Consider the following 18,177-nt stretch of genomic DNA (forward strand, 5'->3'; position numbering starts at 1 on the left):
CACACACACACACACACACACACACACACACACACACACACACACACGGCTTCTGTGCGTTAAAAATAGAAGTCAGAGAGGTATTTTACAATAACAACAAAGAAATCCTTGTTTGGCAAACATTATAGTTGATTGATTTATCGACGCGATGCCGAACCATTCGGAGCCACGTGCATGATGAATCACAAAGCACCGTTCTGTCACTTTCTAGTGTGTATTCACAATACTGAGATTATCGAGCAACAATGGTTCATTGTTAGTTCACAGTTTGCAGGAAAACGCTAAAAACATTTTAATTTAAGGGTTGGAGGAGTGCAGCATGGGTCTGGTGCATGAAGGGTTGCTCAAATCTGAAATTAACAGAAATGCAGGGCAATTAAACATCAGGGAGTTTTTCCTTAAATATGTCAGCAGATAACAGACAGCATTAGTGCTATAGATCCATAGGGCCAACACATCCAAGGCTATTTGGGAATGAAGCTAAATCTATCAAGCAGAGCAGAACAAAGTGATTTTCTAATGATCGTCTGTCAGATTAAGGGTGATATTAAGCTGACGATGGACCAAGTTGTGCCTTGTGTCACTGTGACCAACAAAAAGGCAACTGCAATGCAAATGATCCTGGATCAGTCCAATCCATAATGCATGGAGCAGTCAACAAAAGCAATCAATCAACGTACAATCCCACAAATGTTGACAGGAATAAAGACGAAGATTTTCAGCCAAAAAAAGAAGGTAAAGAGCTGTAAATCCAGACACCGTCTCTCCTCCCGCTGTGACAGACAGAGCGACACCCGGCTGCTGCGAAAGCTATTTAAACTGTGAAGGCTAATGCTGTGGGATAACAGGAGCGAACACTAAAGCTGACAGTCAGCAAAGCATTTTCTAAAAGACTGTATGTCGGAAGGAGGAGAAGACAGACCCGGGAGACAAATTAAGACGTATTGGAACAGGTGTATTAGCTGTGCAACTCAGGTCATGAAAAAATGAATAGGCCCGAATCAACGCACCGAGACCGGCCAGATGTAGACTAATAAAGAAAAGAACAGAAACTGAAGTGCTTACAGATTATTCAGGTATTTTTTGAATGTGAACATTGTGGCTTTGAAATGATAATTACATTTATTCATGCACTGCAATCTACATGTAAATACAGAAATTAATAAAGATAAACCTGGCTCTCAGAGCTACATCAAAACAGACCGCATATTCAATTTGCTGTGGAATATAAATGGCTTCTAACATTTTATTGTTATCTTTAATTCTATTATATTTTCACATATTTGCCACCAAAGAGCTTGTGTCTTTTGTTAAACCTTTTGTACAGTTTCTTCACTTCGCACTTCTTGATTATTTTTGGATTTTGCACCAACTGCGTAGCCGCTCTTTCTCCGGCCATGAAGATTGTTTGGGATTATGTGGCGGTTACTTTAAAGTGTTTATGCTACAGTTGAACCAGTTGCAAGCTTCGATCAATAGAAGTATCACCTAAAACCGTTTAAATCTAAAATACAGTGCGGACGTGGAGGCAAGATAACCACCGATCGATGAAACGCCGTCGGTTAAGTGTTTATTAGGAGACAACCAGTGCCCACAGGGACGCTTGTAGCACTTATCCGCTGTACTTTAGCTTAGCTTATCATACCGGTAAGCCACAGACTGTGGAGCGTTGCATTAAAACTAAATGAATGTCCGGTCTCGGGGTAATCACATATCCTTTTAGAGGAACCCCAGAGAATGTATTTCCCTGAAGATGGAAATAAAGATTTGAAGAGGTTGGCTCCAAAATGAGACATGACAGCTGAAGATGTAATGATTTATGGAGGACGGTAATTGACCTACTAAATCAATGACACAATAACTTCTACAGTAGAAGAACATATTGAAGGAGCTTTTTCTCCTCATTTATTAAAGCTGCTACATATACCCCTTAAAAAGTATTCCAAATTAATCAAAGTAGTTTGTCATTTCAGCCCAAAAACTCCATGGTTGTCAGCATGTTTGTCAAATGAGAAGCCGACTTATTTTTTACTTCTGTGTGATATTAAAGACCCATCGTCACGACTCAAGAAATGCAGGATTGGACACATACGCAGACAAAGCAGGCGAGTCAGAGGTGGATGGATGGAAAATGACAGTGAAGAGGGCTGCAGAGGGGCGACGGAGAGACAGACTCAGACCCCCCCCCCCCCCCCCCCCCCCCATTGTTTCAAAAATTGAAAATCTTGAGTGTTAAGCCAACGTTATCTTTGTAAACTTCATATGAGTCACCTGATAGCAGAAAGATTAACAGGTGAGCGGAAGCAACAGCAGCTAAAATAATTAACCAGAGGGCAGTTTAGTTACAAACGGGTGCTGATCGACACCACGCAGAGAGCAGCTCTCCCCATCAGTCATTTTGCATGGCAACAGCACGGGTGAGGAAGAGCACGGTCGGCCTCGCCCAGAATAAACCAGGTTACTCCTTCAGGGACCAGGGGAAGAGTTGAAGTGGCAGACCTAGTTACTCCCACTCATCCCTCTGTCTGTGCGGCGGCTGCTGCTGCTCATCAGGAGTCCAACGGAGAGTGACAGAGCGTAAATGTAATGTATGTAGAGGGCTATGAAGCAACTAAATAAGGTCTCATTACTTGCATATTACGTAGAACATTAATCATTCCTGCCTGTATATATTTGCCTTTATCGAGCACAGCGCCTGTAATTGTATTTCAGCGTGAGAGGGATGATGTGAGCATGATATAGGACTAAAATAGACAATGAGAAGATGAAAAGATGTGGGAAAAGAAATGACCATCCTGGTCATAGCTGTGCGGGATATTCTGAGGTAATATGGATCTTCCACACCCACCACGACCCTCCGCTGTGCCTCTGGGGGATTTATGTCGAGGTATCAGCAATTTCCCTCTATTAAGCTACACACTCTCCTCTGTACCAATGCATACTGTGTAATTAAAGTCTTTTATATTTCCCTTCTGCGCTGCCTCCTCCTTCCTCCTAAACTGGGTTAATATGGAAATAAAGGTAGAGATCTCCAAATTTGCTTCTCTAACTTGCTGCAAATCTAAAAACTCACTATTAGATCTTATCATATCACCGTCAACAGGTCTCTTTGAAACCCGTCTTGAAACAATAGTTAGGTAAGAAGATACCACTCTCATGTCTGTGCGCTGAATGTAGCTACAGTGTATTTTTGCGTTTTTATCTGACTGTAGTTGGCATCTCTCTGCAAAGCACTTTGGTGAACATTTAATGATTGATTCATCCGGAATCAGCAACTATTTTGACATAAAGATATAAAAGTAAATTGAATATCTTTGGCTTCTGGGCTGTTGATTGGACAAAGTCATTTGTGGATGTTACATAAAGCTCTGCGATATTACAATTGGCATTTTTTACAATTTTTGAACATCTTATAGACAAAATCATTGACTGATTACTAGAGTAAATCATCAATAATGAAAATGAATTGATATCTGTAAATACACAAGAGGTTAGTAATAAACAAATGAAAAAATCAAGTAGCCACTCACATACTGTAACTAGGGAGAAACCCAGACACTAAACATAATAATCTCAGGTCTTTTTCATCCTCTTCTCTTATTGATGTATTAATATTCAAACCGTTTCTTGTCCTGTCTTGTTTGTTACTCCATGCTGTCTCCTATAGGTCACATCATGTTTTGCGTGTAATTCTATTGTCTGCCAACGAGCACGAGCTCCCTTCGCTGGCTTCATCTCGTTTGTGAAATTGATTGTATGATGAATCTGCAGAAAGTGAATGAAGCAAACAAAACAAACAACCTCAAAGCGCAGGCATGCAATCATTAAAAGCAAACACGCAGTGGGATGGATGTGGATCTCCAGTGTAAGAACCATATGGTGCCGAAGCCTTCCTCTACGGGAGAATACATTAACCTTTCACGACGGCTCTCTCGTGAAGATGATCCTCGATATCGACATGCTATAAATCCCCTTTTAAAAATTGAAGCCCCCCTCCCATCCCCCCTCCCCACCGTGTGTGATTCTGCTGATTGCCACGCTGTGAAAAGCCCCGACATCTCCCCTCCATTCATCAGGTGACACATTGTCATGGAAACAACTGACACAGACACATCCATCCTCCGCGACGAGATGGTTCTAGATGCGGTCGTGACAATTTGCGGTTCGGGTGAACCTCGACGTATAAAAGGGGAAACATCCTGGTATTGATCCTAAGCTTTGGTAGTTAGATGAATTAAATGATTAATAGCTATGTTGTGCTGTTTCTTGCTGTTGCAGCCTCTCTCCCAGATGTTTTAATGCTTTACTTAAACATGACTCATATGTCTAAACTGAGCTGGTACAAAATGCTGTGAGCAAGCTCTCCAATGACGATCTTTCTATCCATAAAGCCCTGAATGATTAAAAATAGCGGGGAGTGCTGCGCTGGGTCGATGATGTAATGAGGTGTGGTGGGCGTACATGACTCTCTGGGTCTGACTTACCATTGACGCAGAACTCATACGGTGAACAGAGCTCGTCTTCAAACAGGCAACCTGGAGGTGAGAGAGAGTGAAACACAAGACATATTAATAGATGCTCTTAAAGGTGATCTACAAAGATTTGGAGAATCGATGAATCGTTTAGGTCTTTTTTCAAAAGGAGATGACGTAAATGAACTTGTTCGAGCTTCTCAAAAGGAAGCATTTGCTGCTTTTCTCTTCTTTATACCATGTAGATTGAATACTTTGGGGTTGTTTACTACTAGCTGGACAAAACAAGCATTTTGAATGGGACACAGTGATGGACGGTCTTCACCATTTAAGGATATTTGATCTAAACAATAAATAATTAATGAATCAAAAAACTAATTGACTGAAATGATTAGGCATTTTGGAAAGTATGTTTATTTGTTTTCTTTTTGAGAGTTATATGAGATTGATAGCACTTTCACATCTGTTAGTTAAACATGGAGCTGTAGCCAGCTGCTAGCTGCTAGCTGATGTTTGGGGTGGAACAGCTAGCCCTCTCTGCCTAGCCTTGTCAAAAAGTAACAAAACCCCCAGCACCTCTAAAGATATCAATGAATATCTTGTTTTATCAGTGCAAAAGGTAAAATTTACAATTTGTAGTTTTGTTACCCTTGGATCGAGGGAGGCTAGCTGTTTCCCCTTGTTTCCAGTCTTTATGCTAAGCTAACCTGCTGCTGGCTGTAGCTTGAAATTTACCACACAGGTACGAGAATGGTATCGATCTTCGCATATAACTCACAGCAAGAACGCAGATAAGTGTGTATCCCGAACTGTCCGACTATTCCTTTACGAAAATTAACTGCAGCCTAATTTGATCTTTTGAATCACTGTCAACTGAAGATGGAAGAAGAGAGAGATTGTAAACCAGTCCAGGAGATATACTTTAAATGGCATCAAGGAAAACATTACAAATAGCTTGATATGAGTATGAATGGAGACCAAAAGCATAATGCAGTATACACAATGGACAACTAAATGAGCAGAAAATGTACTATATTGCAGAACCAAATTAGCCTAATGTCACAAATTCTAAATATTTCACCGCTCCATGAGAGAAGCCTCCAGCTTAGTACTGCATTAACTCTGGCCGAGGGCCTCGCTGCTAATGGCAGAGCCATCAATCATCAATTAGTGCGACTTCTCCTATCCTGTCTCTGACACTAATACCCCAACGTTTCCATATATGAATGCTGTATGAATATTAATGATTTTGTAACGCTCGGACCAGGGCCGGGTGTTCCAGACTAATAAATGAGCAGATGGCATGGAGCATTATGGGTAGCTGTTCCCCGTGTTCATATTTCACACGTGGGAGTTGCAGCGAGCAGAGGACTGATTGTTCTGCTCGGCGATCTGCACAGGTGATCCTCAACATTCAAACGTTTCCAGAAAAAGATATTCTGTGGGGTGAAAACTCTTCTTGAAGTGTTATTTTCTGTCACATTCAGGGTCAAAACTCCAGGAAATAATCCGACCTTCAGCCAAGAAATGAGCCATTTGGGTTTGTTCAAAAAGCTCTCGATAGGCTCAGACTACAGTGTTGCAGTGTTGGCAACAGAAAGACAATCTGTAAACAACTAGGTCAAGCCTCAGCACTTTTTCGTCAAGTCTTTTATCTTTGATATTTCCCTGCTTCAGCTCATCAGTAGGAGTGACGTGATTGGATGCACCCTCTTGGCCCGGTGGCCGCGACGGACAGCAATGAGCAGCTTGTGACCGTGAATAAAGAACAGGCTGAGTAGGAGGAGAGGCTTCAGTCAGACCTCTTTAATAATGAGAAGAGACAGGTCGGGAAAGTCTGTTAATCCCACAGAAGGGAAAGATAATCAGGACAGGTGTGGATGAGACAGGCAACTTTTCAGGCATCACTTGTTCCAAGTTTGTTCAAGTTTCCGTTTTTATTCTTTTATCGTTATTAAAGTCTAGTCGGGGTGATAACTTCATTATACAGACACAACATTCAGCCATTTTGTTTGGAGGACGGTCACATTTTATGAGATCATATCTTTTGGAGGTAATGGCTTCAATATGTCAGCAACATGGCTATTTGATGATGTCGAGTGAGGGATCATAACAGAGCTGTAAGGTCGCTCAGCTCTCCGGAACAAAACTAAAAGGCAGAACGTCCTGAACTGAAGAGAAACAACGTACTGCTCCAACACCAAGACCACAAATGGCTTTTCTGAAAACTCATACTTCACTGTAATTCTCATTTTTATGGACAGAGTAAGCTACATTTTGCTAGGTTAACCATAACTCTAAAATGCTGCTGTCGGTTTAAAACTGCACATGGGCCATAGATTATGTTGTTCCACAGCTTCCTGCCCCAGCAGACCCATGATGACACTCCTTCCCATTGATATTACACATAATACTATACAGGACTATATAAAAAACTAGAATTACCACCTCACGGTTCTATGCCTCCGTCAACCAGGCAACGCAGTTTACATGTCTGTCCAAAAGCTCATCACATCCTCATTTGACCCTATTAGACATATCAAGTTATTGCCAGAAATGTGATTTGTGAGGTCTGTAAACTCTGACCTCCAAAATCTTATAAGATCATGATTGAGTCAAGGTGGATGTTTGTGCCAAATTTAAAGAAATTCCCTCCAGACGTTCGTGAGATATGACGATCACGAGAATCAACGGACGGACACAATACCCGCTATCACCAGCCCGCAGGTGGAGACCAAAAACAGAGCAAAAAGAGGAAAGAAACAACTTCAAATTAATTAGAATTTAACATTTTACCAAGGACATTGATTTAGCTGCAAGATGACTTCAAGACTTCAAGAAAGAGCGGCGCATCCTTCTTGACCAAGCATCCCACCACACTGCAATTAGCGTCACTCGATTCAACTTTACCTCCACGTCACTGCCTCGCTTAATTCATCAGGTTCTCTGGGAGGCCTTGTCAGCTCTCAATATTAATTACAACTTCCATTAAATGAAGCATCCTGTCAAGCATAGTGAGTCAGACATTGTGTGTGTGGGTGTGTGGGTGTGTGTGTGTGTGTGTAATAGGCAGGGACATAGAATTGATAACGCCACATCCCCTTTCTCCTCCACCATGCCAGAGATGATTAAAATGGCGCCTTCTAATTAAAATGCAATCACAGTGGATGCTGCTGATTACCTCAGGCGGAAAAAAAAAACAGAAGGACGCTCGACTCGTCGAGACTGAAGAAGAAAGCTGGTCGGAAAAAAAAAAGGTGTCTGGGTTTTATCGTAATGAGGCATCCTGACAAAACAATGGCCACATTGTCTTGTGTACACGATCATTTCACAAAGAAAAGAAAATCACCTTTTGGAAGAAGTGCGACACTTTGCTATTGAGTGTCGGTGCTCTGTTGCCATGTCAACCTCATCACAGTAGCTCATCAAAGGGAAACTAGTCAGTTGGCGTAAGAACAGCCTCAGTGGGATTTAGTGGATCAACAGAGATTATTTTAGTGTGCTTTTGGTATTAAATCACAAAAACTAAACCTGTTCAATGTGTAATCTATATTTTTCATCTCGTGTCCCAATGTGTCGCGGTGACATCTTCAAATGACTTGTTTTGTCATGAAAAATATATTTAGTTTACGATCACAGAAGACTGCAAATAACGGCACAGAGTCCCATTTGAAAAGCTGAAACTAGTAAACTGCTTTTACTAATGTGTAAAACAACATGTGAATGAATATACTTTTAGTGAATATTCTTAAATGACTGATTTTTGCAGCTCTAGATAATTGATCAGGCTCTCAAATGTGAAGATTCACTGCTTTGTGAGCTTTAAGTTATTGTAAACTAAACATCTGGACGAAATAATACATTTTCAAGTGTCCTCTTGAGCTCTGGAAAAGTACATTTTTCACTATTTCCTAAGATTTTTTTGACTTAATGATCAATTAATCATCAAAATAAATTCCAGATGAATAGATAATGAGTTTAGTCTTCAGCAGCACTAGATGTGAGCTAAGTCCAGGTGTTGTAAATGTGCAGAAGCTTCCCTTCCCAAAATAGTGTGACCTAATTTACAACTACAGTATGCAAGGAGAATCCAGAAGGTCAATGGTGGCAGTAAGTTCACAGCTTTCAGATATACTGGTAGTTACTGGCCTGTATTCTCATCATTCTTTGAAATCAGAGATACTTGAAAGAACTGAAACCATACGGATCTCCCAGTGTTTTTTCTCAATCTGTCGTTGCAGATTAAATGCAATATGTTAGAGAGGTTTTGCATAAAAACACTTCCAGAAATGTATGCAAGAATTTGAATTAATTAACTGTGGCCTAAACCTCTCAAAAGCCTCTATTCACAGCTGTGTACTGTAGCAGAGAAACATTTTCCAATGATGCCCCCTGCCTGCCTTATTACCACAGACTGCTATTAAGGGCAGCAAGTGTCTGTATAAGTAAGCAAGGATTAACACACACACACACACACACACACACACACACACACTTCACCTTAAGTTAAAATCTTAGCTACACGGCGTGCCAGGGACATAACAACATACCCTCGGGGGTGTGAAATCAGAGAGGAGCGTGTTTAAAGGGAAAAGCTCATCTAAGGTCATTTAAGGAAAAGCAATTACATTAGAATGACGGAGAGTTTCTCATTAGATATAACCACATTAATATCTCAGATAAGCTCCACGTGTACATTATCGACCTTGCCTGGAACATCGAATATGTCCTGATGAGGCTCAACCTAAGGCTGAACAAGAAGTCAGAGACTTTATCGCTCACTTTCCCCTCACAGGTGGTTGGCCGGTGCCGGGAAACCATCTGTGATGTCTGAGGGGCCAAGGAGGATGCTGGGAATTCTGGCAGCGAGGATAGCCACTCCCAGAGCCTGCTGCAGTTTAGGACACATTTCACTCACTCTCTGGGGCCACCGACATATCTTTTATTATAATTATAAGCTGCGACCAAGGACACCTGACTCATTTTTACTCACACACCTGTACTGCCAGCCAAAAAAGCCATTTCAGAACAGTGCAGCGGGTGACAGCGGCAATAAAAGTGCAAGTGAATTGAAAAAGGGAGTGCGGCTGGATCAAGGACAGCCGAGAAGAACATCACCTGCAAGCAAATTAGCATCAGCTTGACACCGTGTCCGCAGATTTAAACAGCTTGTGTCATTAAGGCGCTCTCCTGCTAGAATTAAAGATGGCTCCGAGCTTTTGTCTGCTCAGAAAGGTCTGTTCCTGTCAAGAGCTGCACTTCACATTTCAGCAATGGTAGCTCAATATTTTCATACACTCCTCATGCACTTTTCATCTTAACATGACAAGACGCTGTTATTACAGTAGTTTAAATAATGCCGTGACATTCTGTGCACCGACATTTCATGAGGAAACCTTTCTGGGGTGAAACACGCTGTTAACAATACATTTTCCCACCACAAAATGACCACGAGCTACGCTACTGTTGAGGTTTGTATTATTTTACAGATCAATTTTGTGCATAGAGGCAAAGTTTGACACTTTCAGAAAAATACACTTATTTTCTTTCTTGCTGAGAGCGAGACGAGAAGATCGAAACTACTCTCATGACTTTGCGCTGAATATAAAGCAGCCAGTTAGCTTAGCTTAGCACAAAGGCTGGAAGCAGGGGGAAACAGCTAGCCTGGGTCTGCCGGCTTCGGCTGTAGCTTTCATATTGTAGATATGTTCTGATCTAACGCTCCACAAGAAAGCAAATAAGTGTGTTTCCCAAAATGTCAAACTTTTTCTTGAGGGAAAATGTATTACATCAGAGAATAACATGAATAATTAGTAGGAGCTTTGAGGTCACTTTGATGGATGAGAGAACCTGACGTCCAGAGGTGTGAAACTAAACACATTTCTCACCCATTTTCCAGAGAATTTGTCTAACAATTCCCAGGCAGGCAGGTCGCTCTCAGTCACTCAGCTGCCAGCTCTCGGTGACAGCCCAGACAGCGGCCATGAATTAAAGACGGCAGCGTCACTGCAGCAGCGGAGGACCCAGAAATAGGCCCGGCTTGACCTTTTGTCTGACCCGCGTTGAATGATTCAGACATTTGATTTTCTCCCCTCTTCTGAGGTGTGATTGGCCATTTAAGTGCGGAACCGGAGCAAGTCAAACAGCCAAGCGTCGTCCTCCTCCTGAGGAGCTCAAAGTGAACCAACACAACCCGGCACACGAGGGAAATCTCGACTCCTCCAGATGGAGTACAAGGTTTATCAGTCGAACCTCATTTGAAGTGCAGGTCGCACAAAAGTGTTTGGGTCCTACTTTCCCGAAGGATGAAAACTAAACATTCAAATGCAGGTGCACTCAGGACATTCTTGTAATTTAATATCTCTTAGTGAAACTGCTCGGCTGCATCACCGGTGGAGTGAAGTACCTTTGCTTGTGTCAAATCAGATCGAGGGCCATTTGGGAACTCCTTTAGCATGAAACTGGATCCACACGTCTACCCACTCAGACCACTGCTCATCACTCAGGGAAAGGTAAACCCATCAGTTTTGTCTCTTTCACTGACAGACTTTTTGTCATTAAGTACAGCGTTTTAATACAATTAAAACAACGATTGTTCTTGCTTAGATTAATGGATGATTCATTACAATCCTGTCGTCCACAATTGTATGTATGAAGAGCTTTCCTCCAGCTGATTAAACATCTGTCCTAACACGAGTAGGCACCATTTTAAATATTGAACCCATTCTGTCTCACCTAAAACTGCACTCCTGACATATTATTGTCACCCAGTGCCAAGTTGAATATTTGCATTGGACCATCCAAATATTAAACACAACCCACATTTTTATACAGATAAACTGAAAAGTAGTTAGGGTACTTAATGTATATTAAACAGAAAGATTTAATGAAAATGTCTCCTTTTGGGATGCATTTGGCCAATGGAGATGTTACTTTAAGTAAAAAAAAAAAGATTAATTATAAGCACATCACGTAGGTGCTAAGCTAAAAATTCACGATTTATTGACTACGTTTCAAACCAAATTGGGTCAGGTTTAAATGTTTGAAACAAAAACCTGCATCAACTTATTACAACACAATATCGACATGATACCTTATAAAGTATCGCATCTTGTCCTGTTATTGTTATCCTGATGTTGTATTCTATCTGAGAGCAAGAAGACTGAACCCAAACAGTAAAATTGAAGGCCATAAAACCAAAACAATGAGCTGAAAAACGCTACAGCTCCATAGACCTGCGGGGTATACAGCCGAGTCAGGTAATAATCCTCCCCACGAGTGGTGATCCATTGTTTACGTACAAATATTGATGAGCGCAGCTGCAAGTTTGTTAAAACGTCTGTAATGCTTCAACAAAGAGGATGAATCGGGAGAGTCCTGCAGTATCGCCAGCCAATCACACTGCTTGTTTCTGAATAATGTTACAAACAGCTTGTTTCATAAGAGCTGGGTGTGGAGTGTTTTTGGTGGATTAGAGGAAAATTTGCCAGGAGAATGTCCCTAATGTATTTTGCAGACTACAGTGGTCAAATCAATTAGTCGCAAAAATAGGAAAATACCTCCCGCTATTAGATTTTCAGCATCGTTCCCTTGCCTTGCTTCCTCCCAACAGTCATTCTGTCTCCCTGCTGCACTGAGAACTGGTCTGGAGTATTAATCAGCATCCCCCTAACACGGAGCAGACACATTACTGCGTTAATCACAGCTGAGATAGTATAGATTCATTCTGGTGCTCGACTCGCAGCCTTCAGAATCCTCATTACCGTGTTTTTGTACTCATTATATACCTTGGCTCTGCAACACAGAGGTAACCTTCACACTGACCTCTTTACAAGCACCGTATGATTTGAACCGAAGGAAACAGTTGTGAAAAGGGCCGTTGAACCTCCCTTGTAATGCCCGAGGATGCTGTGTCACGAGCGTTGAAGCTCAGGTATATGGCGAGGGGAGAAAGTGTTATGCACTGCTACTGTATATACAAGTGGGGAAATTATTTAACCAACATATTGTGCATCATACTTTTACAGCTGACAAGTCTCCAAGGAGTAAAAAGCCTCTCCTGAAATGTAATTTAATTTAGATTAGTGGGTAAAAGGAGAGCAGTCCTCACAACCTTCCCTTGCCTCTCTGGTGGCACTCTTCCTCCTTAACCCAGAATATCTTCCAGGTTCCCCTTGAATCGAAGCAGGCAAGAGAATAACGAGATGGATCTCCTCGACGCGTCTATCTGACACAGTTCTGACTTCCTTCCTCTCAAGAGCCGCTGACATTTGTCGGGGGAAAGACACAGAAGCGCAGCCAGCCGCTTTGCTTCCCACTCCCTCGTCTCAATAACCACTCGAAGCCAACACACTCCTCCGAGCATCTGTTGAGTCACAGAGAAACATCGCACTTCGTCTGTTATCACACCAGCCGTGGCAGCATCCCAAGCCAGGAATACACAGCCTGCTTTGTGTCGGAAAGTCGGTGCTTACTCTTTAAAAAGGCTGCAACTTTGAAATTAACTAAAGAATCGTATATATACAGTATATTCCCCGTGCATTTTGAAACACAGCAACACTTCATGAATAGCTTATCAGTCTACAAGGCCGCAGCAGCTGTGTGTTGGTTCAGTGCAGCTGAGAAGAGGTTGCTTAACACTGTGCTCTGTTTATCAGTTAGAATCGATAGGCATATATCACATTCAACGACAGATGATAGCGGACAATCTTGACGTTAGACCAATTACACTCGCATCGAATCCTGCAGCTGTTGAGATTATTAATTTAGGAAAAACAGGCTTTGCAAACAACACAGCAAATGCCCATTTATCTCATCCTGCGCAGCCATGTGCACAAAGAAGGGCCGTGTTGCACCATAAAATCTCAACCAATAAGTAGTTTGCCGTTTAATGGATGAGTCAAAGCCTTCTAGCGAAATATAGAAAAGCACCACATCCAAAGTGTCAACACAGTCTGAACTGAAGGCCGACACTATACTGTAGCTGACCCTTCACCAGTTCAGTCAACATGACGGACGTCCGAAAAGATAAGAGAAATGCACTGCGACCTTTGCTGAGACACCACGGCGGGGTTTTATTTGTTTTGGCAATCCTATTAGTTTTGTATCCTTGTATCGGTTTTTACTTTAACTATGATTAGGGTTGAAGACAGCCTTCAAGTTGTTTAAGAAATGAGAGTTTTTATTAATCAGAAGCTTTTCAGAGCTTGTTGATATGTGGATATGTGGTCTGGTTGTGAGTTTACATAGTTGAATTTGAAGGATTTGTCCTTGCTAGAGCTCAACGGATGGCAGAGTTGGGCTGTTTTGGTCCAGAATCTTATATCTAAACAGCTATTGGATGGATTGCCATGAAATCTTGTACAGAGAATCGTGGTCCCCAGAGGATGAATCCTACAGACTTTGGCGATTGCCTGACTTTTCTGCTAGCGCCACAATGAGGTTGACATTTGCGGGGTTTTAAAAAAATAAAATGTCAATATTTAATGAATTGCCATGAAAGTCGGTACACACATTCATGTCCCCCTCGGGATGAATGAGATTATTTTGAAGCTAAAGATCCGCATTTTAACAACGTCACTGTGAGCATACTAGCATGCCAAATATAGCATTTAGCTCAAAACACTGTTTACTATTTACAGCCGCTAGAATGGCTGTAAATAGTTGTTTCCAATCCTATTCTGGCACAGATCAACCAACTAAATGTGAGACCGATTAATGATTTGATATAAATACGCTTATATTTCTTCTATTTCCCTCCTTTCACATAAACACTTCTCAGCCTCAATGTTGTCTTATGTAAACTATAGTAAGCTCGCTCCCAGGATGAACCACATAGAAATGACTGCTCTCCTGGGACAGACAGGGAGCGTCCTAGCAACTCAGGAAATAATACGACAACACAAACCACACAAATCATATGATGAAAACAAAGCACCTCCAGTGAAGCAAGATGTCTAAACTCCCTTGAATATACACCACCATCATAATCCACACAGTTGTAAAACACCCATCCTCATGTCAGAGCACATTTCAATCCTCTCAGATGATTTATAACCACTATAAGATAGGCGGTATCACCACTCAGTCCTGATATCTATGGGAAGACAGAGGCCCGTGGCAAAATAGATAAAGCCCAGCAGACTGTGAATCAAATATAACTTGTCTGGGTATATTAGAAGATGGCTGCTGATAGCCAGCCATAACAAAAAGACCCTGCAGCACAGCCTTAAAGGACAACGTCTCCGTGCACATATTGGAGATAAGCGAAGCCGTCACATATCTTTATCCATCAATACACACATAGCACTCTTTCCTTTCAGTCATTTCTAGAGCGGGGTTTAGGTGAGCTGAGAGAATCCTTTGAGTCTGTTGCAAATGCTACACGAGGCTTTTAGTAATCAGCACGATCAATATGGTGCGATTAAGTATTTTTATACGAGTCTGAACGCCCTGTTCTTGCTAAATTTGTGAATGCACTATTAGAATAGGGCCGACACTCTGGTGGGAGTTGGATTGACATCTTCATTTCATTAAATCCCGAAAAGCTATTCAAAACTTAATAACTTGTGGTTTATTACGATTGATATTTCTGTATTTTAGCTGTTCAACAAACTTGCTGGAAGTATTTCTCTTGCTAGCAAAACATGTCAGTAACTACAGGGTTTTCAGTGGTTGTTATTTTCCATTGGTAGAGTGCTCTCCGGTAGTCAATTAATTATTCAAATGATATTCTTCCTATTTTAGTGTAAACAGTGTATTAACCTTAATGCACTCTTGAAATAAAGCTTAGTGGAATAGATTCCAATCCTCGATTTAATGCCATTCTTTTTCCCCTCTTTCATCAGAAGAAAAACTTCACACAGCCTTCCAGGATGTATTTTATGACATAATTAACATGTTACAGTGTTGTTAGATTTGTCAAACACCTCCCACTGGTAGCAATACCACCCTTTGGCTAATTCTCAAGCATGCTTTTGAATTATGCCTGGCTTCAAGGCACTGGTCTCAAGGCTGGTTGTTGAGTCACCCCAGCATGAAAGCACAGAAAAGGTTTTTATCTCCATCATGATTGGATTTAACTACCATCTCATGTAACTATGTGGAATAATACACTGGATTACCAAGATGTTAGCTGATCAAAATAGATCATTTAGAAAACTCAGTTGGTAAACTTTTAGCTTTAGCAAAGGCTAGCCGTGGCTATCTCCCCTGCTAAACTAGATACATCTCCATGATCTCTCTGTGACGATTCTGGATACTGTTTTGACAAGAAAATTGTTTATTTAGTATGGTAAAACCGATGAGATTCATTCTTACTGTGACTCAATTTGACCAAATATGTGGTTAAACCCAATATTCCCAATATCATCTTTATTTTTGTTGCACATTACCACTTACACAAGAGCTTGTGCATTAAAAAGTCAAATTCCGTGAACTCTTAATAAGTGTGGGCGATTGTTGAAGTGCATTAAATATTTCAAAAAGGCTAAAGAGATGACACTCATTTTCAGGCGCTATGAAATTGAAAAGTTTCCATGTTTTTAGTCTCATGCACAGGGGACAAATTCACACCACCGATTACATTTGTTTTGCAGCTCAATAATTTCCCAATCAGAGCGTGCAGCTGCAGACTTATTTCTCCCCAGTCTGACTTTCATGTGCTCTCAGACAGGCAGGACATAAACACCCACACACAGCTCGCTGTCGCTGTCTCTCCACCACACAAACACACCCATGCATGTATATATATATGCACTGTTATTAGATATATAGATAACAGATATACATGACAGCAGCACATCTTGATCCCAAGCTTTCCAATGACACAGCGTAATCCGCAGTGGGACTCATTATAAACAATAACCACCTCTAACTCCCAGTCACACGCCGACAATGGAGACCTCTTCGGCACACAGAGGAAAAACATGCTGAGAATTCAATGAGAGAAATGCACTCTGGGAATAAACACTGACTCATTCACAAGTATTGTACGCATAAATTAACCAATTTATCAGAGAAAAAAACCCATGTGTCAAATCACAAGTTTTGTCCTTTCTATATTATGTTAGCTGGCTTTATAGCCAATAAGATTATACGGATGAATATAAAGAATAAATAATTAACAGTGGATAGACACGCTCTGCTTCTAAATATAAAGAATATGCTGCAGCTCGGTGCCTGTATGAATCATCACAGAGCAGGAGTGCCAACCTGAGACCTATATTTGGCTCTCATTATAAAGTTTATACTGTCATGTGTTCTGACTGCAGATCCTGTACCAGTAAGTGTGATTACAGGTGTAAATTGGAAGTGGTAACACACACACACACACCTGAAACAGTAAAATGAGGGCCTCTAATCACTTTCTGTCTAACCAAAGGACACAATTATCCCAGTGGCTTCTCTAATATGCCATACTTTGGACATGCGCCATACTTTTTCAAATAACAGTGTAGTGACTGAGGCAAGAACAAATCAATGGTAATGACAACACAACCGGCCCTGCAAATGGAACAGGGCTGCATGAAAGATGCCTCTTTCTTGAGGAGGCATAGGATATCATTAAATATAGAAGTGGATTTAAAATTGCATGTTCCTTAATAAGGGCATGTGTAGAGTCATTTCTATGGGTATAAAAGCCATTAAACCCATATCTAACATGCATTATTGTAGTTATAGCGTATCAATCTGCAGGCAAAACTCGTTATTGGCTGCAAAAGTTGTCGTTTTTCTTGCAGTGTTAAGTGTTTTGATGAAACTAGCAGTTAAGATAAATACCGTGGTTCATTACATAAGTCTCACAGTAAACATTTCATGCATTGGGCCTTGATAGATTATGTAACTTTTTCCAGTTGGATCTTCAGATCTCATCCAAACAGCCACACCAAAGCACAAACACAAGTTTAGGAAATAGCAGGAAAAGGGCGGTGTGCAAATGATAACACAACAATAAACTACAATACAAAACAACTTTTGCAATGTGTGTTTAAACGACCCAGCTAAACCGAGCCACTCAGGTGGATTTAGCACCCCGGGCAGTTTATACAACACTTGGCCTAGAATAGGGTTATTGGTTTATAATAATAATAATAACGGGACAAAATTAAACACAATTGCTTACCAAATTTTCTGTCAGCGAGTGCAGGTGAGGAGCAGAGGCTGACAGCCAATGCAGCGAAGAGGATGGGACACCACGGTGAATCCATGCCGCTGCTGCCTAAATACAGAACGACTAATCCATCGCACACCTCCGCTAACACACCATGACTAACGCCGACTCAGGGGTGAGCTGCTCGGACGACACTCGGTCTAGAGAGGCATGTTTGAGGAGAAACGGGGGAGGGGGGGAGGGGGGGGGGAATAAAATGAAATACCGCTAAATGGCAACACAACACAGGCGTTGTTTCAGCACCACAAACGGCAACCAGCTTCACGGAGGAGCCCCTCCTAAGTTTCTGACGTCAAACACACACACATGGTGAGGAGGGATGATGCGCGCAGCTCGAAACAGCGCCCTGGACGCATGGATGAAAGAGGGATGGATGGATGTTTACTGGATGATCACCGCCGGAGAGCAGCAACACAAGAAAACCGACACAAAAAAACATAAGGAAGGTTACATCGTATTAGCTTGGCTGAGAAAAATAAATGTACCATTGCAGATTTTGATTTTAGGACATTTTACAGCGAAAACGCCAAAAAT

The 18,177-nt window shown here is 41.5% G+C and overlaps 1 protein-coding gene across 1 annotated transcript in view; it reads right to left on the reverse strand.

The window, feature by feature from the left end:
• ptprn2 (protein tyrosine phosphatase receptor type N2) overlaps nucleotides 1–17,948 on the reverse strand; it is a 125,969-nt gene extending 108,021 nt beyond the window's left edge. Inside the window, exons 1-2 of the mRNA XM_031850214.1 lie at nucleotides 17,596–17,948; nucleotides 4,485–4,535 (exon numbers count right to left, since the gene is read on the reverse strand). Coding sequence (XP_031706074.1) covers nucleotides 4,485–4,535; nucleotides 17,596–17,680 — 136 coding nt within the window. The 5' untranslated portion in view covers nucleotides 17,681–17,948. The remainder of the gene's footprint in view (nucleotides 1–4,484; nucleotides 4,536–17,595) is intronic.
• Between the last annotated feature and the right edge of the window lie 229 nt (nucleotides 17,949–18,177).

This window comes from Anarrhichthys ocellatus, unplaced genomic scaffold (assembly GCF_004355925.1).
Source record: "Anarrhichthys ocellatus isolate YVR2014 unplaced genomic scaffold, GSC_Weel_1.0 scaffold10, whole genome shotgun sequence".
Lineage (NCBI taxonomy): Eukaryota > Metazoa > Chordata > Actinopteri > Perciformes > Anarhichadidae > Anarrhichthys > Anarrhichthys ocellatus.